At 39.2% G+C, this 23,296-nt stretch overlaps 1 protein-coding gene across 1 annotated transcript; it reads left to right on the top strand.

Annotated features, from left to right (window-relative positions):
• The first annotated feature begins 263 nt into the window (after positions 1–263).
• Positions 264–18,075, top strand: efnb2a (ephrin-B2a). The gene is made up of 5 exons (XM_052566244.1): positions 264–1,157; positions 7,112–7,395; positions 12,183–12,275; positions 12,700–12,807; positions 14,079–18,075. Exons 1-5 carry the CDS (start codon positions 1,045–1,047, stop codon positions 14,480–14,482), a joined length of 1,002 nt encoding a protein of 333 aa, XP_052422204.1. The 5' UTR covers positions 264–1,044; the 3' UTR covers positions 14,483–18,075.
• The last annotated feature ends 5,221 nt before the right edge of the window (positions 18,076–23,296 follow it).

Genomic DNA, 23,296 nt, shown 5'->3' with positions numbered 1-23,296 from the left:
GGTGTAGTTTTTGTATCAGCTGCGGTTATACACAATCTATCCCGAGTTGTCTTTGAAATGCAGAAATGTTATTAATCCTTTCAGAACTCAAATCTGGGTTGGCGACCTGAAGTCCGATATATTCTTCTCCCATTGCTCGACCAGTCGCCAGGCGACCGCTTGATTGACAGGTTTATCTCCACGGATACCTGTCCAATGAGAGAGCAGGTGGGAGGAGTCAGCGAAAAAACTCGCTCTGACAAATATTCCGTGTTGTAGACGCTCGCAGCTACTTGCAGTAGAGCCTCGCGCAGAGAACTGAGCAGAGTCCCGCGATTCACGCGCACACGGCAGTTCAGTCCGGACCTGCAGGGCTCGAACCGCAGCTGTTCTCTGCTACTGTTGAGGGTTCCACAGCGACCCATGAGAACTTTCATTTGACTTCATCGATTCATTTTGTTTTTATTTTCAGTCATTAGTCATTCTTATTTGCTTCATCCAATAGGCTGCAATTAAGTCATTCTTGCCCATCTTTTCCAAACTGCCTCATTCTTTTTTTGTGGAACTCCGGTGGTTTTTCCCCTCGTTTGACCGCCTGAACGGAATACCTCGCATTTGGATTGGTTCCTGCTTGGTTTATGATCCACACCGGGGGGATTAACTTCATGTCTCAGCGGACATCGAGCACTTCGGCGGCGACGACACGGGTCGCCTTCCTCTGAGGAATGTACGTGCTCCCCACGGCCGGTTGGTAGGAGAGTGCTCCACTCAGTCTTATATTTTACCGAATGAGAAACTGCCTGCTGTCCGCGGTGCTGTTCTCTCTCATCTTGAGCAGGACTAATAGAGGAGCAGCTTTTCCCTTCGGGATGGTTCACTTCTAACCGGGCTCCTATTCAGCATTTCTTTTTCTTTTTTATTATTATTTTTTTTTCTTTACTTTTTCTCCTGGAACAGGGTTATTGATTGTGGATTGTCACAAGACGCACTCCAACAAGACGCTTTCTTTTTTATAATTAGAAATTCCCGCGGAACGGAATTTGACCTTAACGGTCGTAACGGACCATGGGCGACTCTCTGTGGAGATATTACTTTGGAGTTCTATTCATCGCGTGCAAGGTGAACCTGTCCCGCGCGCTCATCCTGGACTCCATATACTGGAACACGACGAACACCAAGTAAGCTCCATCACTAACTCTCTCTCTCTCAGCCCATTAGAGCAATGTTCAGACCCTGGAAGGGTAGGTAAAATTGAGTACGGTAAAGCAGGATAAATGGCTTTGTACAATGTAAAGGCGTTCTTCTGAAAATGAAAATTAATATCAGGTGATGTGGATCATCGAGCTGAGGCGAGACGCGTTGTTTCCACTCAAAGGGGTTTAGAATGTTAATATAAAATATATAGAATAATTAGTCGCATTTTACAGTAATTAATAATTCCCCCGTGCTAACTTGTAAATTTGAGGCAGAATGAAAAATAAATGATAATAGTTTTGAATGGCCCCACAGGACCTCAGGTCATAAATCTTGAAAGGATTTTTACTCACTGTGATGTGATCTGTTTCACGACACAAAATAATTTCCACAAAACAATTAAGGGTAGTCAAAAGAGTGACCTTTCGTGTTAATATAGACACACATTCATTGTTGAAGTGTTGGTTAAATGTCCAGCTGAGGCATAACGTAATATTTTATTGGACGGCCTAGGCCCCAAGTCCTTCACCTCAGAAAATGTTTGTGTAATTTTGACCATCGCTATCTGATTTAAAATCATACTCAAACAGTTTTCCACAAACTATCTTTATTATTGTTGTTGTTTTCATTATTTATCCAGGTCGTGGTATAAGCTATTTATTTATTTATTTATTTCTAATGTATTATTTTCAGACTTTACGAAACCCTTTTGCGTAAATACGTGTATATTTCCCTTAACATTTTCTGCTGAAAGCTTTTTCCCCCCTCAGTGACTTTGAAGTCAGTGATAAAAATGTCAAGATGAGCACATGCGTAGCACATCAGCGCTGAATCATGCATTAAAACATCGAAACATCAAATAATGCTGAAATCCGAGGGGTCTCGTGCCCCGCGCGGGAGTCTCGAGTGCTTCGTAGAGCATTCAGCTTTCGCTCTCGGCCCATTTTTATAGAGAAAGACTTCTCTTCTTTTACCCCTGCATGTACAGGGCAAGGGGCAGCATGAATAGACCAAATAACAGGTGTCCCGTGTTGATAATTAGGGTCTTTAGCGCACACAGGTAAAAGAGCGGCTATCTTTAGTCTTCTGGCAGTGTGCGCGAGCGTCCTCAAGCACGTTCATTAATAAGAGTGTAACTGATCTAAAAGGCTTTGCTCTGCATATGATGCGCTGGGATTGAGTTGTTAAGTGGATCGTCGGTCTACTTTACAGAGCTTATTTATTTATTTATTTAGAAGCGCAAAGCGAAATAGGCCTATCAATAAAAATAAATAAATAAATAAATAAAAAATCCAAATTATGTTGGGTCTAAATTATCTTGAAAGAGAAAATAGATCAGCTAGTATGGATGTACTATTAAGAAAGAGGCGACTATTCGTTCTAGCTGAAATTCTGCCGTGAGGGGACAAAATGAAGAAGATGACGTGTTGCATTGAGGGATTCAATTTTGCTGAATGTGCTCGTGACCACTGGCCCACTCCACTTAACCTACTTTTACATTGTTCCTGTAAGATAGTCCCTTTTAAAAAAAATAGTCTTTAGGGAACTTGAACAATTAAAATGACTAATGTTTTAACTACATTGCAATATGGCATTTTAATTGACGTGGATGACTGATGAAAAGTCATGGAAAAGTTGTGGCCATGTCTATTATAGTGAATATACATTTTACAGTTTAAATTAAATATTTATATTCCCCCAAATATAGCATGAAGCGCTTTTGTAGAGTAAAATTCTGTTAATTCAAAGAACAGCCTAGTTCTTGGCATACAAATGGAAATCAGTCTAATGATTGCTAAAATATCAAATTTTGAACAATCATGGAAATTCTTTAAGCGTAAGAGTATTCTAGACTATTCACAGTTTGCCACAGTTCTAAACGTGCCATGTTCATTACACTTTACACTAAAGATTATGTTTCTGGATAATTATATATGTAAGTACTGCATAATTGTATTTAGTATGTAATTAAGTTTTTGTGGCGTACTTTGCAATTATTTTAGTTCATTCATTGTGTAAATAACTTAGACACTGAATGTGACGTGTCACCACCATATCGATATCTATTGTGACATCTTCATTGATGAAGACCCAAAGCGACCATGAAGTGACCTCCAGCGGCGCATCTCTCTATTATGTGTCACTGTAAATATGCAGGCCCCATTCTCCAGGCAAGCCGGCGTTCCATGGAATTACTGCGCACATTCCTGCCGTTCTGTCGGGGCAGTTCAACCTATAGTTCTTTGTAGCACAGGACTAAATGGTGATGGCACTGATTGTTAGCGTTGGCGACTGCATTTTTACCACCTGACAAGATAAACAGAGCAAAACGCTGGGACATGGCAGGAGTCTTTCATTCGTTTGCTTTCTTTCTTTCTTGCTTTCTCTTTTTATTTTCTGCATTCAATTGTTTCATGGTATGAATTTATTTTTCAGTTATAGATGAACTGAGGAGAACCTGACTCACGTCTCCTATATCGACTCCATCTTCATTTCAGAAACACAAATACTCAAACAAAAACAACAACTGTTATCTAATCTGAAGATTACAGAGCAATCCCATAGGTATAATGTTTGTGACTAGCACTTCATCTAATGTATCAGTGCTGCATAATAGGAGGGGTGTGCTTAAAATCTGTACTGTACTCCCTGGCCTTCTGCACATGAGACAACCATAAAACTCAATCTCTGAGCGAGTGGATGTGCATGACGGCTGTTTTATTTTCCCGTTGCAAAAATGTGTCAATCCAGTGCGCAGTACTTTTTACCCCTCCACTGCTTTACCTCTGATGCGTCAGGCATGTAAAGACTTTCTCTCTCCCTCTCTTTCTTATTCCTTCTGGCAATCCATTTTGTCGGAGGTGGAGAAACAAAAGCAGTCTGCTCTACACGTTTTCAGTCAAAGGAGGTTCCCCCCTCTCTTCATTAGGAGATTACATCGCTTAGCAGGGTTCTGACTGGGGCACATCCATGGCTTCATACACATGCAGATACAGCATGGATGAACCAGGGCCGAGTGGGCCATGAATAATAACTACCCCTTCCCCCCTTCTGCATTTAGGGGTGCAGAAACTTCATGATAGACTGCTAGCGAAAGCCTGTTATGATTTAGATGTTGAGTTAACCATTTTCCAAATTTTGTCATATTAGCAGATGGGTGGGATTGTTTTGCCACTGGGAGAGAGGAAAGGGGCTGAGGGAAAAGTGTGAAATCTAGTCACACAAGTAGATTGTTAAATTGCATTTGTGTCGCTTTAAAATGTGAGGAGAGAGCAGACGGGGTCTTTTGGGATTATGGATTGAATAGACGAGGAAAACAGGAAAGAATGAAGGGATATAGGGTGACAAAGGGATAAGGCGCCTGTCTGGTCGATTTGGCCTCTCACCCGAGGCAGGTCTCGGTTGCAAAACATGATGGAGTTTTTAAACCGTGAGATGTCTGTTGATTTCTTTTGTCCTGTGCTTCTTGTCTATGTCTTTCTATGCCCAATAAATCTCCATATTGGTCTGATGATTGTAAGTCAAACAGCCTGTATGCGTCCGTCGCCCAGTTTTGTTTCAGATGTTAGGGTTAAAGCGCTGTGTTCCTATCGGGGCGGGATTAGTCTACTGCTGTCACTGTGTCACAGCTCGGCCCACACAACTAGAGATTAACACGGAAAAAGAGAGAAAGAGCAAAGCTAATGGACAAAGATTCTTATGCAAAAGCTCCATTTGAAGAAAGCGAGATATATGAAAACAATGGGGAATTGTTTTTAGATATAGTTTATCAGGAACACGTGTTTGTTTTAGTTTAAGCAGATGAATCCGTATTTTTGACCCCTAAGAAAAAAGAAAAATGAAAGGGGCAGTAGCAAAAACAAAAACAAAACAGATGTCTTATCCTTTACTCTTTGACATCCATCCACTCCACCTGTTTCTCAGCTTCAGTTTTATCGTTTATATCGTGCCTTAGTTGCCAGAGCGAGTCCTGAAAGTCTTCTACTCATTAACCGCTGTTAGTGAGTTTCTCTTTTGTCTTGCTTTATTGTCTATGAGCAAGTTTATTTAAATGGCTTCATTTTGAAGGGCTTTTAGAAAGGCTGCCAAAAATGAATATTTCAGCCTGAGTACAAATGAATGAGTCAGTGGGAAGAAGACAAAGAGAAAAGATAAAACAGATGCTTTGTGAGTATAAAAAACCGAGATATACGAGGGAAAAAATGTAGATCACAAATAAAATTATGGAGAAACGTCCTCGAGTGGCACAGCCGTGTCGTCTTAGATGTACTGCACATGTCCTGACCGTTCGCTTTTACACAGACGTGCGCCTTTTTCGACTTAATGGCTTCTCTGTGTGCAGCTGCAGTCTTGTTAGCAGAATGAGCGGTCTGTGTTAAACGTGTGCAAACCCTTATTCTGTCATTCTTTTCTTTTTCACATTCACATGTCCCAGAATATTTACGACCACTGGGAGAATCACCAAGGCTAAGGTTGGGGGGTTAAATTGTGTCTTTTAGACAAGGATTAAAGCCATTTACAAACATGAGTGTGACCTCTGGCTTTATTTGTTCAACTACACCCCCCCACACACTTTTACATCCCGCTTTCTACTCAAAACTAAAACTAGACTGTTTTAACAGCAGCTCCTGTAAAATACAGACACGTAAAGCACCCTTTTAACAGTAGAATGCGTGTGTATGGGCTGCGGGGTGACCTTGCATGCCCTGTGGTTTAGGATAATGACTGACTGTGGGCTGCAGCAATGTATATAACAACTAATATGCTGCATTTGCCCTGTCTCTCCATTTAACTGCTCTATTGTATTTACTCATTAAATAGAGGTTAATAGAATTAGCATGTGATATGATATATATATATATATATATATATATATATATATATATATATATATATATACACACACACGTGTTGAAAGTAAATAATCTTTACTGGTATTAATAGCTTCATGAATAACCTTTAACATCCACAGAATGTTTCCAATGCACAAAAGATCCTTTATAGTTGAAAACAGGTTCTTCAGATTATTCAAATGTTTTTCATACCAAAAAATATGTCCACTGAACCCAGAATAGTTCTTCATTAGCATCGTTGTAAAATAAATAAATAAATAAACTTCTAAAAAAGTGTTTAGCAGTTTACTAGTTGGGAAAACGGAGCAGATTTGTGGTTTTGTAGGTGTGTGTATACACTTTTAAGGTGTGAACATGTTTTACTCTGGGAATTTACGAGTCTCGCCCTCTTCTATTGAACGATCCCATGGCAAATATTCAAACACACTGCACACAAATGCGAGCAAATGTTCTTGGCTTTTCAAATAAGCTTGCATAGCGATAAGACACGAGTGAGATAGCGATCCAGTGTTCGGCTCGAGAGGATTTGCGTGGCTAGATCTGTCGCACAGATAGTCCTGACAGCTACCCCGCTGCACGTCAAACGCACGCACACACAGCAGAGCACTTTTCCCAGCAACTCCTGTTTTAGTCCCTCGAGGCGGATGGCTGGGAGCGTCGCCTGATGTGAGCTTCTGCGCTTTTCCTCCTTATTTCTCATGACATCATTTTCTTTTCACAGCGCTTGGCATCAGAGAGACCATTTGCCTTTATTCTTAAGTATGAGCAGCGAGTCAACACCTTTGTCTCAATCTAGCTGCTCCATTTTCTTTTCTGGTTTCTCATGAAGCAACTTAAAAACACTCGCACATACAGTTTAGGATCGTTTCACTTATTCTCCTACGTTTTTATGATCCAGATAATTCTTTAGAACCCATTTTATCCTTTATAATCGGTGCTTAATAATTGATCGCTTCCTTTTTCAATTATTGATTAACACTATGCTTCAAAATCCAGCATATTTTTGATCCTGAGAGCGGTTTGGATATGATTCATCATCTATGATGTGTCTCACTCTCTCTTTGCCTCTTGTCTTTCTCTCAAAGGTTCGTGCCAGGACAGGGTCTGGTGCTGTATCCACAGATCGGGGATAAGATGGACATAGTTTGCCCACGCATGGAGGGCGGCTCAACAGAAGGAGTGGAGTATTATAAACTCTATATGGTTCCTCTGGAACAGCTGAAGTCCTGTCAGGTCACAAAGGCAGATACGCCTCTACTCAACTGTGTCAAACCGGACCAGGACGTCAAATTCACCCTCAAATTCCAGGAGTTCAGCCCAAACCTTTGGGGCCTGGAGTTCTTCAGGGGGAAAGACTACTACATTATCTGTGAGTATGACAGAGGATATCTGTAAACCATGCTTGCATCACCGTTCTGGTCAATTACGTTTTCTTGGGTTTGTTTATGTGGTTTTAAGTATCGGGAAATGTTGACGTTGCGTGGTGAACTACATTAGCAATGTTTTAGTGAGTCGTGGTGCAAATAATAACACATTTATACCACATTTGCTAGCGTTTGTTTATGTCGGCTGAAATGCTTGTTAGTTCAGAGTTACAGAGACGGAAAGTTTCTGTTTGTGTGTGGCATTTGACCATGAACGCGTATGTACACAAACAATAATGAGTTCTCGTATTCATTTTCTATGGCTTGGTTTTGCATGTGGGTTGAATTTTCACATTTGCGAGAACAATAACAGCTCACCTGGCCTCAGAACTTGCAATTCAGGCTCAAAGCAAGCTGTATAAACAGCGGGTGGGGTGGAAGAGGAACGCAGGGATCTACCGAATGGAGTAAGGCGGACACACACACACACACACACACACACACACACACACACACACACACACACACACAGAGACTGCTTTGATACACAGCGTCAATCTCATTGCCCAGCCCTGAGCCGTTCTCTCGCTCTCGCTCACAATGAGAGTTCACTTCCAGCATAAGGAGAAAATCCAATTTTGCAGTTCTGGAAATTCTCTCCTCCTTTATTTTGCTCCCTCTTCGTTTCTCTTAAGCCACTCTAATTTGTGGAGAGAAAAATAAAAGATAGAAAAGGGAGGTGGAGAAAGAGAAATGGGTTCATTTTGCTGCATTGTAGATGATAATTGCCCTGGTGTACAGCTGTGTGGAGTTGTGAAGTGCAGAGACGTATGACTGCTGTGTGTGGTTGGGGGGGTTTATTCGATAAGTCATTCATTAAAAAGTTTAATCCTAATAGCTCAGTTTAATCACTCTGTCTTTATCAATTGGATCTGCTTAGAAACCAATCAGATGATTTCAGTCCCTTATAAACGTGTTCAGCAAGCCAAACGTCAACAGTGACGCAGGACTCAACAAATCAGGATTTTTTCTTTAGGCCAGTCGTATAGATTTTACTTGGCCTGACAACATTTTCACATAAATACGATAAACAGCTAAATATTTCATATTTTAATATGTTTCAGAAAATTATTTACATATTGTTCATTAGACATTAAAGGGCTTCCTTCCTCCCTATATATATTTTTTCTTATTTTTTATTTTTATTTATTTTTTTAGCACCAAATCACATATTAGAATAACTTCTCCTGGGTCATTGTTCAACTTTATTGGTTTATTGTTGAGGCCTGGTGTGTGCTGGCCAAACTTTCAAAAGGCTCTTCTATTGTTCATATGCAGCCTGATTCGGATGACTCTGATATGATTGTGTGTGAATATGAGCTTGATGTGATCTGGTCTGACAGACTGCCCTCGAGCCGGGATCCAGAAGAGAGATACATGATCTAAATATGGCACGAGAGAGAGAGAGAGAGAGAGAGAGAGAGAGAGAGAGCAAGAATGTTTCATAAAAAAGAATACAATCTGCAGAAACATTAAATCAAATGAATGAAGCAGAGACAATCTACATCTATGTAAATCTTAAAGATGCATTCAGAAATTTTCTGCCTTAAGAATAGAATAATGGTTAATTGGTAACAAAAAAGCAAGTAGTACTTAAAATGCTGAATGTAACTGGTTTACATCCACAGTTTTAATTATTGTTTCATCATTTTGAATTCGGACGGAGTCTATGACTGGTTATTCTTCAAAGTCGTGTGTTTCCTGAGATTGGCAGAAACATTTAACACGTGTTGCAGTTGCAGGTTCAGAGAAAGACATTTTCACATTCTCTGAATTAATATTTTTTTTTCAGACCTCCCCTTACTGACAGATGATGAAAAATGAAAACAATGCCCCTTAGCAACTAGTTATGTAATGCAACAGCATGCGATTGCCTGAGGGCGAGCATGTCTTCAGACACCAACGACGATGAACATTTATTAGTGATAAGTGATAAGTGATTTACACCAGTAAATCATAGAAAGAGTTGAAATTCATTTCCATTGTATTTTACTTTAAACCTTAATTTCTTTCCTTTTTTTATTTGTATTTTATTTGTTGTAGTTTCTATTTTTCATATGCTTTATCAATATGATAAACGTTAATAATCATGCCAATGAAGCATTGCTGACTTTGAAAGAGAGATAGAAAGAGAGAGACATGTTGTTTGGCTTTGGTTGTCAGGGCTTTTCGAGGTGCCGTGCCATATCTTATTAGACTAGATGTGCAATGTTTGTGTGTGTGTGTGTATTGTTGTGTGTCAGCTCTCATTATTGGCCTGAGAGCTGTTCACCACTCTGTGACCCTGACGCCATGTTGATCAGGTCAAACTCCACAACAACAGCCACAGCTCATCATCACAACTCACATTTACATTCAAATAGCTATGCCATTCAATCATTGCTTTTAATTATTATTATTATAAAAATCATTTGATGTTTCAGTGTAATACTATGCAACATTTCTAAGCATTTAGCGCCTGCTGCATGGTGTCGTTTTCCAGTCCTGTCCCACTGGTTGCCCTTTTGTCATGGCAGGACTTTACATACCTCGCAGTCTGTTTGAGCTTGATAGGGTTTCACCGAACAGGTATTGGTGTCAGTATTGAGTTTGGTGTCCTCGTGTAGCACACAGACACATTTATCTAGCTGGGGTCATAACCTAGTCTATCACATATGTACAAAAATACTGCAGACTAACCCAAACCCTAATTATACCACTAAAAGAAAACCTTTTCCATTTTAGAATATTATATTTTAGTAATATTATATTTATTAATCTTTTTTTTTTTTTTTTTTACTGAGGACGGTGCCAAAGGGAGGTTTTTAGTTATTGAACTATATGAACAATACAGTGGGCACTTTCCAGTGACCTCTATTGTTTTATAATACTCTAATGATTTTATTTTTATTTTTATTTAACTGCCTTATTTTTAAGTTAAAGTATTTAGCATATTTATTCATCTTTTTTTTAACTTCATGGAGCCCTCTCACTGCTCTCCACAAAGTAGGTTTCAGGCTTTCCTGGGGAAATTTGGCCTTCACAATGTAGGCCAAACCTGTCCTACACAGAAATACTCTTTGCCAGCCGGTCTGTCAGTTCAAAGTCAAACATTCTTTCACTTAAACTCATCTATGAAGAAGTGCTTTAAAAAAAAGTCTCTTTGTATTCTGCTCAATTCATCACTTAAACTTAAACTAAATGAACCGAATGTTGTGTCATGTGACTGTTGACCTGGAATGTGAAATCATCATGTGATTATTTGTTTGTTTTAATGCATGCGTGTTTAGGCTTATTTGCCAGATTTATGAAAGGAACGCAAGCTTTTAAGGAGCTTTGCATGTAATGTGCTTGTGTTCTTCTCAGCACTACAAAGCCACAGGTTAAAAAGGCAAGAGAGAGAGTCAGATGGTGTCATGCTGCAGTCCTAACAAGAAGAAAGTAGAATCAGACGGATCCGTCACATGGCACACACATAACTCCCTCACACTCCATCCTCGGCAGCATCGAAAAAAAAAGTGATGATGGGGGGACAGGCGCCTCATAGACTCCAACATCACCGCCCTCCCTCGTCTCTTTCTCTCTCTCTGAATGCAGGCCACATTGTTCTGGACGCTGACCAGACATTAAGCCCTTGGCAGCTCGTTAGCTCTGTGTTACTGACCCAATAGACCGCAAGCCTGCCGGGTGTGGATACACACGCACACACACGCACATGGCATAGCTGCATTGTTCGGTTAAAAGCCCACATGGGACACGTGGGACCAGTGGCCAGAATACTGCTGATAGTTTGTTTAGCACCAGATAATGACATCAAATGGCTTAATTAAGTTCAAATTAATTTTATTGTAAAGTCGAACTGCAAGAAAAGTTTTCTAATTTTCTTTGTCACACTATTTTAATGTCCTATTCTCGCTATTAACTAACCATAAACTACAACTTTTGTCTCAATAAAATTACTTATTTGCTGCTTATTAATAGTTAGTAAGGTAGTTGTTTAGTTTAGGTTTTGGGTAGGATTGGGGATGTAGAATATGCTCATGCAGAAGTTGTGTTTTATGAGCATCAATAAACAGACAATATGATAATAATAGGCAATGTTAGTTAGCAACTAGTTAATTGTGAAAATTGTTCCTTATGTTAAAGTGTTACCATTTTCCTCACTTTATTTTTTAAGCCAGTCCAACATGTACTCAAAAAAAGAGAGGGATGGTATTTTTTTTATTTATTATTTAGTCTGTTTTCCTCTCGTTCACTTGTTTCTCGACAAACATCTGCTGTGGCTAAAGTGTTACACGCTCTTAAACATGCTCCAAACCTCACATTCATTAATAGCGCTCTCTCTCCGTGCCTTATTCGCTAAATTATTAACAAGCACTACTGGTGCTGGAGGCCTTTGCCTCGCTGGTGAAGTAAATCAGCTTTTTATTATTCCTTTAATCCTTCTTATTTCCTATTGAATTGTTAAAGAGCAAAGGCTCACTTTCAGCAGGGGTCCTCCTGACCATTTCATCTTTCAACACCAAAACAAACAAACAAACAAAAAAATCAGGTTCCTAAATGGCAAATACAAGTTTGGTTACATGATTTATGAAGGTTCTACACTGAAACTTGTCTACATGAATATTCATATAACGCAGTTACGTCATCTAGATAGCTTTGAGTAATCTCAGTTATGGGTTTGCATATATAATAGCAACTCACATGTTGATATCATGTTGCTAAAGTTCTTGTTTTTGGCATTGTGTTTCAGCTACATCTAATGGAACGATGGAAGGGCTGGATAATCAGGAAGGAGGAGTGTGTAAAACCAAGTCGATGAAAATCATCATGAAGGTTGGACAAAGTGAGTAATCGTTTCACTGTCATGTGCGTATGTGGGTGTCTAATAGGGTGTAGATCAATAGCTAAGCCCTTCGAACCTGCTGCAGACCCTGCGCTGTAATTAATGATGATTATTCATAAATCATCTCACCAGTGACATCTGTAGTAATTACCATAGGCCACACCCATCAACACAAGCGACTGAATTTCTCGCTCTCTCATGAATATACAGACACAAGCTGAAGGTCACTAGATTAATCATGCCTGCTTGTGTTTTAATGACGAACACACACACGCATACACACACACATACACACTCTCATGGTCCCTATCAGTCACAAACGCAAACTTTTATTTCGCTTAGCAGCGTGAAAGTAATAGCTCTCCACATGAAAATGCGTGCATATATCAGAGTGATGAATGTGTTTCTTATCTATGTTTTGCAGACCCCTCCGATCCCATTTCCCCCAAAGAATACCCAACCAGTTACCCTCCCAAACACCCCGATGTAGGGGGCAAGGACACCAAATCGAATGAAGTACTTGACAAGCCGGGTACGTCACACACTTTATCACCTCACACACCTGTAAAGGGACACTCACTGATTCATCATTCCGTCTGCTTTTTAATCCCTTTTTTGCTGAGCAAGTACCAGTCCTCTGTCACAACGACATGCACACTGATTCGTTCGCATAAAATCCTTCTGACAAGCAAACGTTAATGTGACAGAGCAAGACAGACGTATTCGTTGTAGAATTCAACTTCTACGTAGAAGCATATGGACATCAAAGTAATTTGAGTGGAGTGTCTTAGGTACAATAATCCACTTGTAAAACAGCCTGAGTGTGAGCGTTAGCAGCTCTTCTGTTCCGCCAGACAAACTCACTGGAGTCCAAAGCTGTGTGAGGTCACTCTGTCCACAGCTTTCCACAACCATGGACGTTATCTATCCTAATACACATTTTTGACAGTACTAAAAATTGACGGTTCTCAGAAGCACAAAACTAATTAATTTAAATAATTTAGATAAAGGCACTTCTTTTTAAAAATTATCTTTCTTTTCTCTACAGCACTTATGATATTACTCAAGATTTGTATTTGGTTTCTTTTTGAAATTTGTTTTCATGGTACTGCTAATACCGTCGGCTCTTTTATGATCAATCGCTTGCATTTTCTCCCCTTTGGAAGTTGCTTTAGATAAAGGCGCATGCTAATTAAATACATGTAAATTTATTACACCATACATAAAATAGGCCAAGGCATCTTTTAATTGCTCATGAGTATGCCATTTCCATTCTAGTCTGAAAGCCTAAAAACCGATAACTATAATTATATATTAACATTTAGATCAATGTAGGGGTGGGTGATATGGCAAAAATATCATATCATATCGATTTTTTATTATATTTTCAAGAATAGTATTTTATCACAATTCCTTGTCATGTTGGACTCACTATTTTGAAAGTTGTCTAAGCAGTACAGCTAAACTAATTTAGCTAATTTAAAAACATAGCCTTTTAAGTAGGGCTACACGATATGGCTAAAATTTACATCACAATATATTTTTCGAATTCTGGTCGATACGATATAATTCCGATATCGGTACACTATCGATGAACACTATGAAAACAAAAGCCTCATAACAACTGTCAAGAACACCCACAACAGATCGTGGAGACAATTTAATCAGGCATGATCAAAAACCGTCATATCGCACCCCACTATACCAATGTTAAACTATTGTAGTTATCATGAATTGTTATAGTTTTTCAATGTGAACAGTACTTTATACTAGTTGCTAATAGTTTTTTTTTTTTTCACATAGACGCAGCTCATCAAGGTGAAGAGAAGGGAGATGGAAATAAATCATCATCGGTCATCGGTTCAGAGGTCGCCCTGTTTGCCTGCATCGCCTCAGCCAGCGTCATTGTCATCATCATCATCATCATGCTGGTAGTCCTCCTGCTGAAGTATCGCCGACGCCATCGCAAACACTCGCCTCAGCACGCAACCACGCTGTCACTCAGTACATTAGCCACGCCCAAGAGGGGCGGCAGCGGCGGCAACAACAACGGCTCGGAGCCTAGCGACATCATCATCCCGCTGCGGACTGCTGACAGCGTCTTCTGCCCGCATTACGAGAAAGTGAGCGGCGATTACGGACACCCCGTTTACATCGTACAGGAAATGCCGCCCCAAAGCCCAGCAAACATCTATTATAAAGTGTGAAAACGGACACGCTTTTTTCGGACGTTTTAACTCTAACCCCCACATGCCCCTCGATGACCCCCTCGAGGGCGGCATTGATGCCTGAGCTCACCCTCGTCCTACCCCCTCTTATTTTTTTGCTGTTCTTGTTTATTTTATAATATTCCTGATTATTACTCTCAGTATAGATGTTGCTGATGGTGGAGTGACACTCCTGATTCGCTGCTCTTGCACCTGCAAAAACGAAACAAACTAATCAAAAAAAGGACAAAAAAGAAAACAGAAACCCTTCTGGAGATTGACGTGCACTATAACAGATATTATAGTGTGTACGAGGGAGCGTGTGTGAATCAGACGAGCGGGGGAGAGGGGGGTTGAGAGGGTGGCCGTGAAAAGAGAGGTCAAGATAATGATTCTTCCTCTTTTTTCTACTACATCATCTCCCTTATAGACACAACACACGGAGATGGAGAAGTGACGTGACAGTATCACACAGCAAGAAATATGAACTTGAGCTGTTTATTCAGCTTGGCTGATTGGCTGATCCATCTTGAAACAGGAAGTGAATGCAGCCTATTGGCCAGAGCTACAGGAAGGGGATTTATCAATGAAGCGGGAAGCTCTCAGGAGCCTACTGTTGGACATTTGAATGGACTTCATCTGTTTTTGCACGTTCACTCGTACTGTTTTCATTTACGTTAACTCTCCTCATTTGCTCACCTCTACAAAATGACTCACGATGTTTACTTGAAGTCTTTTTGTATGGTCATGCGTCTTACTTACATTTCTTTCTGTCATTCCCAGTGCAGTCCAATTGCAGATTTGTTTGGTAGAAGACTAATAGGTATCGTCATAGAGGTCCTTTTGTGCTGGTTTATGTGCTGTGTAGTAGCGTGGAAGACACATACACACATTTCATTTCGTATACGTCTGCTGCCAGGGCTGGAAAAATAAGACACACAGAGAGATAGAAGGAAGGGAAGAACGTCGATATTTGGTACAGTTGCTGTCCTGTTGCCTGCTGGGAAGGTGGAGGACCCACTTGAACACTTTAGCAGCACTTTGAAAGCCTCACCACTTTTCCCACATGGAGTACAAACTCAAGAAAACGCATTAAGAAAGAGAGCAGCGAGCGAATCACTCAAGGCTTATTAGCAAAATCTGTCATTTTTGACACAAAATGGCCGCCTTCCCCAGGCACGTCGCTGCGAAAGTTCCTGTTTTTCTAGTATTTCTGCCATCACACACTGACACACACACATTCTCCCTCACCAGTGGCCAGTGCAGATTGTGGAAGAGGAACTGGTGCTCTACTTTTTTGCTCAAAAGCACAGGGACGTCAAAATCTAATTGTTTAGTTGAAATAAAAAAAAATATTTCATTAGCAATTGTTTATGGATTTGTTTAGCGCTAGATGAAAACGGTTTGAAAAAGTGCAGGTAGACTTTATTTATGCTAGCGCACAGAAAGCTCAGTGTGAAACAGCAAGAATATGAATAATTTATGGCGAATCTGCACATTATGCAAGATTCAAGTTTTCCTTTTCGTTAACAGATATGTCTCCATCTCGCTATTTGCTTTTTTCCATCGATCCCTACACGAATAGCTGCGTTTGGACCACAAACACACACACAGCCGTACTAAAAGCACATGCGCTCATGGCCAGGGAAGGGGCGGCTTTGGAAGGAGCCCTCAGGGAAAACAGCATGTTGGGTTTTAAAATAGCCTAAAGGAATGAGAGGGAAGGGCCAGAAACGGACCAAAGGAAGGGCACGTCTAACAGAGTCCTGGCTAAACCAACTTCTCCGGCCTGCCTGTCTCTGTTGATGAAGCTCAGATGTGCTCTGGGTTGAAATTAGGCCCCTTAATCTGGAAGGAGAGCAGTAGACGTGGGTTAGCGAGCATACCAGATGAGAACGAGCGCAGGCTAAATGTAGTAAATTGCATGAAATGGGATCTTTCAGGCTCAGATTGTGGGACATTTCTGGAGGGGGAAAGAAAACACATTATGATCGATGGAGGTCACAAGTGGACCTAGCATGCGTTTTAGAGAGGAAGTCACCGAGCAGAGGCCAGAGTATCCCACAACCCACAGGATTTTGGAACTGGAATTTTTTGTCGTCATTCATACGAAACCCTTGGTGAGCAATGACAGTTATCTCCATTTGTTTCTTACGTTAAAATCAAAATCGTTTTGAGAGTTGAAAATGTCCACAAACTGACTGTGGAGCGCCATAGTCGCACATTAACTGTTCATCCATTTTGTTTAACTTGTTCATGGAGGTTCTTGAATCTCACTGAGAAGCCAAGCCTTGTGTGATCGGAGCTTTGTGCCTCTGTAAGAGGCCACAAAATCTGCAAATATGCAATTTTTATTTATTTTTATAACAATTGAGAAAAAAAAAAAAAGATGATATACGTTCACCTATGGAAAAGTGTTCTTAACCACTGAAAATTAAATGAAACAATACAGCATACAAAAACACTACAACCCCGGTGTGTTATTATTATTTGATTTTTTACTTTGTGTTGTAGGTTCGAGGTAAACTGTGAAACATGAACTCTTACACACATACATCTTGAAGACTGAGCAGTTGTTTTAAACTTTAGAAGACACACACATACTACAAAAACTACAAACATATTGCAGTTCAGTTGCTGTCCCATATGGGCTAAATATGACAATCTCTTTAGTTTCTTCGAATCCGAAGACACTGTTCCGGAAAGCAGCTTGCAAACTTTCCTGTAACATTTTAGGAGCGGTAAGCCTCAACTAGTAGCGTAAGATGTTGCACCGATGTGGGCGGAAGGTTTGCGAAGCGCAGGGAGAAGTGTCTTCGGGCCATTGTAAAATGCCTTGCTTGTATGGTCACCCTGAGTTCACGGGACTCTAGTTTTTGCACCGTACATCTGTAGGTGAGAGGCTGTAAATACGTTATTGTTTGTATTGTACATGGATCCCCGGTTGTTACGATAGCCTTATTCTCACATTTCTAGCAAATAAAAAAAAAAGTTACGAAAAAAAGGAAAAAAAAAAACATGAATCACTTCAGTTAAAAGAGAGCATACTAATTTTTTTGGTAAATAACTTGTGTATATATTGAAGACAAACCCAATAAATCGTTTTTTATAAACTCTTAAGTAAGATGTTTTGTATAGAATTGGAATTTTTTGCAATGTATTTTAGCTAGCACTCGTCAGACCCCTCCCACTCAACCCTTTTGCACTGTTCCCATGGTGATCTGGTTTAAAAATGAAAATGAGATAGAGAATTGCCAAACTGACTGCTTGCTGCATATTTGTGCCATACGTGTGTACCATAGATATTTATTTAATTAGTTCTTTGTTTTTGCTTTTTTCTGTTGGATTTTTCTTTTCGACCCAGTTTGTACGCAACCTCAGTATTATCGTTTGAGTTTTTCCCCAACTTCTCCATTTCCTGTTATCTTTCTGTAACTACCGTTTCCCTGATGGCCCATGCGCCCATCCTTCTCTCGCAGTAAGATCTGGTCAGGACGCGCAACCTTATAAAGTCCTAGAAATGAAATGGCACACATTCCACCAGTCTGTTACAAACTGAACATGTTTTTCAATAAAGTGTTTTTCCTATGGAACTTTCAGTTCTCTTTTATGTTTATTTGAAGCAGTTGTGTCAGGTGACAGAGTTCATCCATTTACAATTAGCATATATTTTTTTACCATCTTTCCTGAAGTGAATGAACTCATATTCATGAAGGAAAACCTGCCCAGACACATTTGGGGTTGGTTCTAAAGCTGCTAACAATATTGTGCTACAACTTTTGATCAATCTACTTAAACACAAAAGTAAGCAAAGGGTTCAAGAAGTTCAGAGAGCTTCATAATCTTCTAAAAAATATAAATAAAAAGCCAGTTTAGAGCAGACTATCGAATTGATTCATTTGGACATATTTCAGTGTTGTAAATGTGTAAAATTATCATAAAATTGTGAACTCATGAACATTTCTCTCTCTCCTAACTTTTTTTTTTTTTTTTTTTTTTTTACAAACACCAGAAATAGGAAGCTCCAGAAAGTAAAAAGTCTATAAAATGTATTTTTGAATGATTCATTAATTGATTCAATGAATGAACAGGCAATTGTTCATACATAGGACACAGTGTTTTTTGATTCACTCACAAGAACTGTCTTAAAAGAGTTTGCAAATCAGTCACATTGTCACTAAAAAGAACTGGCTCATATGCAAGTGTTCCTAATTCAGACTACGCTGGCTGCACAGTAATTTTTTATTCACTAAAAAGAACCAGTTCAAAACAGTTCATGAATCAGACCCCACTGGTTAAATTCACTAAAACAAATCACTCATGAGTCAACATGAGTTGTTCTGTGTGATTCTGATTCATTAAAAAGAACTGATAAAGGAATCATTTGATGGTGACTGAAACCACAGTAGTCAAGCTGTATTTAACACAGTACATAACATTTCTATTTTTACATTTCAATTTAGACTTCCAGCTCGAGTTCAAATACATCATTTATGTCATGTAGATTTAGCAGCAGTGTTGTGCCTTCATTCAAAACAGTATTAGAAACACTGGCAAACAGTAAAAGATTCAAGATCATTCAAAGGAAGATCACGATTATTTGTAAAATCTATATTTTTACCCAGCTCTGATTATTTTGCAGTTTTAGTGGCAGTTGTCAAATGTCAACGCCTAAAAGAAGAATGTTAAGCAGATCGGCTTTCCCAAGTCTTTTGTCGTCATTATTTAAGGCAAAGTTCACCTGATGTGTACCATCTGCATGCTTTAACACTTGAGGGGAAACAAAAGAGGATGTGAGGATTCGATGTGTTCGTTCTCTCTCCTCAAGTTTATCTGAAGATCATTGCTCGGGCTGAACAAACATTGGCTTCTTTGACTGCACGCTGAGTTTTGTCGTCCCGTGCTCTTTCTTGTTTTTCCATGTTGCGAGGCACTGGGGTATCTACATGGTGGTCTCCCCAGAGCACTTCCTTCCAGCACTCAGGAGAGCTTCTTCACCGCTTTCCTGTCTGTCTACACATATCTTCTCTCCTTTTTGAAGTAAAAAAAAAAAAAAAAAAAAAAAAAGGAAATAAGAATAAAAGTGGTCTTTATAAAGGTTTTTTTTTTTAGTTTTGTGAAGAATAAAGGAATGTTTTTAAAAGGTTATGAGTTTAAGGAGGTTTTCACAGTGAGAACCAGTTTTTGTTCCCCCAAAAACCTTTCAGTGAGCAGTGAACAGTTCTTAAAATAATCATTTTTTTCTTAGCGTGAAGAACATTTTAATAATCTTAAAATATTTTTCCTTAAAGAAGCTTATGTGGAATGAAAAGTTTTCATGGATGGTAAAAGTTTTGAAACCATTGATGCCAATTTGGGATGTAACGATCCAGTCAACTCACAATTTAAATCATTAATCATTATTATTGTTATTATTATTATTATTATTATTATTATTATTATTATTATTATTTTACAAAATTAGATTTAAGACAAATTATAAATTACATTTGTCATTTTATTATTGCTTGGACAAAATGCTGCACGTTTGTTTGTGAAACTGAAACATAACACTATAATAATATACTAATATACTTGTATATCATTGCTCTTTTGTTGGTTTTGAGTGCTTCTATTGTCCCATATGTAAGTTGCTTTGGATAAAAGCGTCTGCTAAATGAGAAAATGTTAAATATAGCGTAAATCTAAATAACAAAACTAAATTGAAATTTTAAAACAAGCCCAAAATCCATCATACTGTACATTCATATAAACTCCTACCCCTAACTGAATCACGATTTGTTTAGCATCTCAACCAATTTGAATCGCCACATATTTTAATACATTTTCAACTGGCTCGCGGTTAATCATTACATCCATAACAATAAAGAACCTTTATTTTTAAGAGTGAAGCTTCTGGAAATCCCGTCTGAGAGTCGAAACAGACGATGACACATGATTGAACTTTCATAATCTTGGGTGAAACGGAGATTGCCAGTTGCATTGTTCCACCAGTTCCTGTTAAACCACGTTACGCATTTCGTTTCGTTTGGCATACCTCAAGCCTGGATAAGTGAATAAGATGAATCTATGGCTTTGAGAGAACTTGAAGTCCCTGGAGATCTACTCGAAAATAATCTGTGCCGATTACTGCGACTGGCAGTCTTTTAGAGAGGAGCCACGTGTCGCAGTTGCATTCTTTGTTCCAGAAAAGTCTCTTGTGGGGAAGAATACAGAAAAGCTGAGAGAAAGATAATAATGTTATTGTTTTAAAACATGATTCTTTGTGTTGAATTAACACTAGATATCTTCTGCCTGTGATTTGTCATTTAAGGAGTGTCTAGTTCTCTTATCACTGGATGTGTTGATAGTTCAGGATTTAAATGAAGGTCCAGATGGAAGTAAATTGGGAAACAGTGACTGTATTGTCACAGAGAGGACCAGAGGTCATGTGATATGTGTAATATCATATTTCTGTATGATTCAGATAGAAGGATTGTGACATACACATATGGTTCATGACAAAAAAAAAAAAATCAGTGTTTATACTAAACGTATAAAGGCAATGTCAAAATTCCCCACTTGACAAGAGTCATCATTACATGAATAATCTGTTGGTTTTGACAACACAAACACAGAGAAGAATTAGTGGAGAGCTTTGGGATAACCTGAGTTTCATGTGGGGGATTTGGACGTCACAGCATTCGGCTGCTCATCTCCACACCTCGGTTTAAAGGGAACGTGGCTGTCTTTATTTACAGCTATTCACCTCACTTTAAACCCTGAGCCTGTTTAACTGCTATTGTGCGTCTGGACATGACAACACGCACACACACACACACATAAACATATACGCCCTCTTCTAGAAAAGACAAATGCAGAGTGTGTTAAAGCACACGGCTATGTGAGAGGTACGCTGGGTGTGTTTGGGTGTGTGTGGATCAGTATTTGTTTTCAGTGCAGTTTCAGGTTGGCCAATGTGAAAATGATTATCTGTCACCAAAATATGTAAATGATTGTCTGTAAATATGACTAAACAAATACAAAACCAAAACCAATCCCTCAGGATCAAAGGAACTGCCCATTATTTGTAAAATTTGTAACTTTGTGCAATTCCACCATGACTATAAAAGATTAGCACTGGTGACTGCTAATGCTAATGCAAATAAGCTTCTCTTGGAAGTTTTCTATTGTATGATAACTACACTGGAAATTATATTTTTTTGCAGTTTAATATTTAAACAACAATTTATTTATTTATTTACTTAATAATAATAATTATTATTTTGACAGTTTATAAGCTTATAGGAGGTCCCTGCAGGACTGCATATAAAAACCTGAATTTAAATAGCCATCTTTCTAAATGATTCCAATATTCATTTTTTTTATTTGTTTGATTCTTTATGTATTTACTTCATTTATTATATGATGTTTGTATGTGCATATACAGTACATACATTTACATTAAATAATGAAATGAATGAATGAATGGATGGATACAAATAAATCGATCAAAAGTGGTAGTGAAGACCTAGTAGACATAGTAACACACACACATATATATACACATATATATATATATATATATACAGTGGGTACGGAAAGTATTCAGACCCCCTTAAATTTTTCACTGTTATATTGTAGCCATTTGCTAAAATAATTAAGTTATTTTTTTTCCCTCATTAATGTACACACAACACCCCATATTGACAGAAAAAAACTGAATTGTTGACATTTTTGCGGATGTATTAAAAAAGAAAAACTGAAATTTCACTTGGTCCTAAGTATTCAGACTCTTTACTGTGACACTCATATATTTAACTCAGGTGCTGTCAATTTCTTCTGATCATCCTTTAGATGGTTCTACACCTTCTTGAAGAGCTCAGAGATGTGGCAAGGCCAAGATCTGGCCAAAGTTACAAAAAAATTCTGCTGCACTTAAGATTCCTAAGAGCACAGTGGCCTCCTTAATCCTTAAATGGAAGACGTTTGGGACGACCAGAACCCTTCCTAGAGCTGGTCGTCCGGCCAAACTGAGCTATCGGGGGAGAAGAGCCTTGGTGAGAGAGGTAAAGAAGAACCCAGAGATCACTGCGGCTGAGCTCCAGAGATGCAGTCAGGAGATGAGAGAAAGTTGTAAAAGTCAACCATCTCCGCAGCCCTCCACCAGTCGGGGCTTTATGGCAGAGTGGCCCGACGGAAAACTCTCCTCAGTGCAAGACACATGAAAGCCCCCATGGAGTTTGATAAAAAAAACACCTGAAGGATTCTCTGGTCTGATGTGACCAAGATGGGACTTTTTGTCTTAATTCTTAATTCTAAGCGGTATGTGTGGAGAAAACCAGGCACTGCTCATCACCTGTCCAATACAGTCCCAGGGGTGAAGCGTGGTGGTGGCGGCATCATGCTGTGAGGTGTTTTTCAGCTGCAGGGACAGGACGACTGGTTGCAATCGAGGTAAAAGATGAATGCGGCCAAGTACAGGAATATCCTGGATGAAAACCTTCTCCAGAGTGGTCAGGACCTCAGACTGGGCCGAAGGTTCACCTTCCAACAAGACTATGACCCTAAGCACACAGCTAAAATAATGAAGGAGGGGCTTCACAACAACTCTGTGACTGTTCTTGAATGGCCCAGCCAGAGCCCTGACTTAAACCCAACTGAGCATCTCTGGAGAGACCTGAAAATGGCTGTCCACCAACATTTACCATCCAACCTGACAGAACTGGAGAGGATCTCCCTTACGAAAGGAAAATATATTTATCAATATATTTCTTAAAATATATTGTGATATATTGTAATATATTATTTTCCCTTTTTATTTCTAATATTTTA

Source organism: Carassius gibelio, chromosome B9 (assembly GCF_023724105.1).
Source record: "Carassius gibelio isolate Cgi1373 ecotype wild population from Czech Republic chromosome B9, carGib1.2-hapl.c, whole genome shotgun sequence".
In the NCBI taxonomy this organism is placed as follows: domain Eukaryota; kingdom Metazoa; phylum Chordata; class Actinopteri; order Cypriniformes; family Cyprinidae; genus Carassius; species Carassius gibelio.
The sequence above is the reverse complement of the archived record's forward strand: the minus strand, read 5'-3'. Positions and strand labels throughout refer to the sequence as shown.

What these genes read in the sequence shown, in the direction of transcription:
- efnb2a (XM_052566244.1), top strand. Translation starts at nt 1,045, where the DNA reads ATGGGCGACTCTCTGTGGAGATATTACTTTGGAGTTCTATTCATCGCG. An exon ending in GAAAGACTACTACATTATCT is followed by an intron (nt 7,396 to 12,182) that starts GTGAGTATGACA and finishes ATTGTGTTTCAG; the next exon opens with CTACATCTAATGGAACGATG. An exon ending in CATCATGAAGGTTGGACAAA is followed by an intron (nt 12,276 to 12,699) that starts GTGAGTAATCGT and finishes TATGTTTTGCAG; the next exon opens with ACCCCTCCGATCCCATTTCC.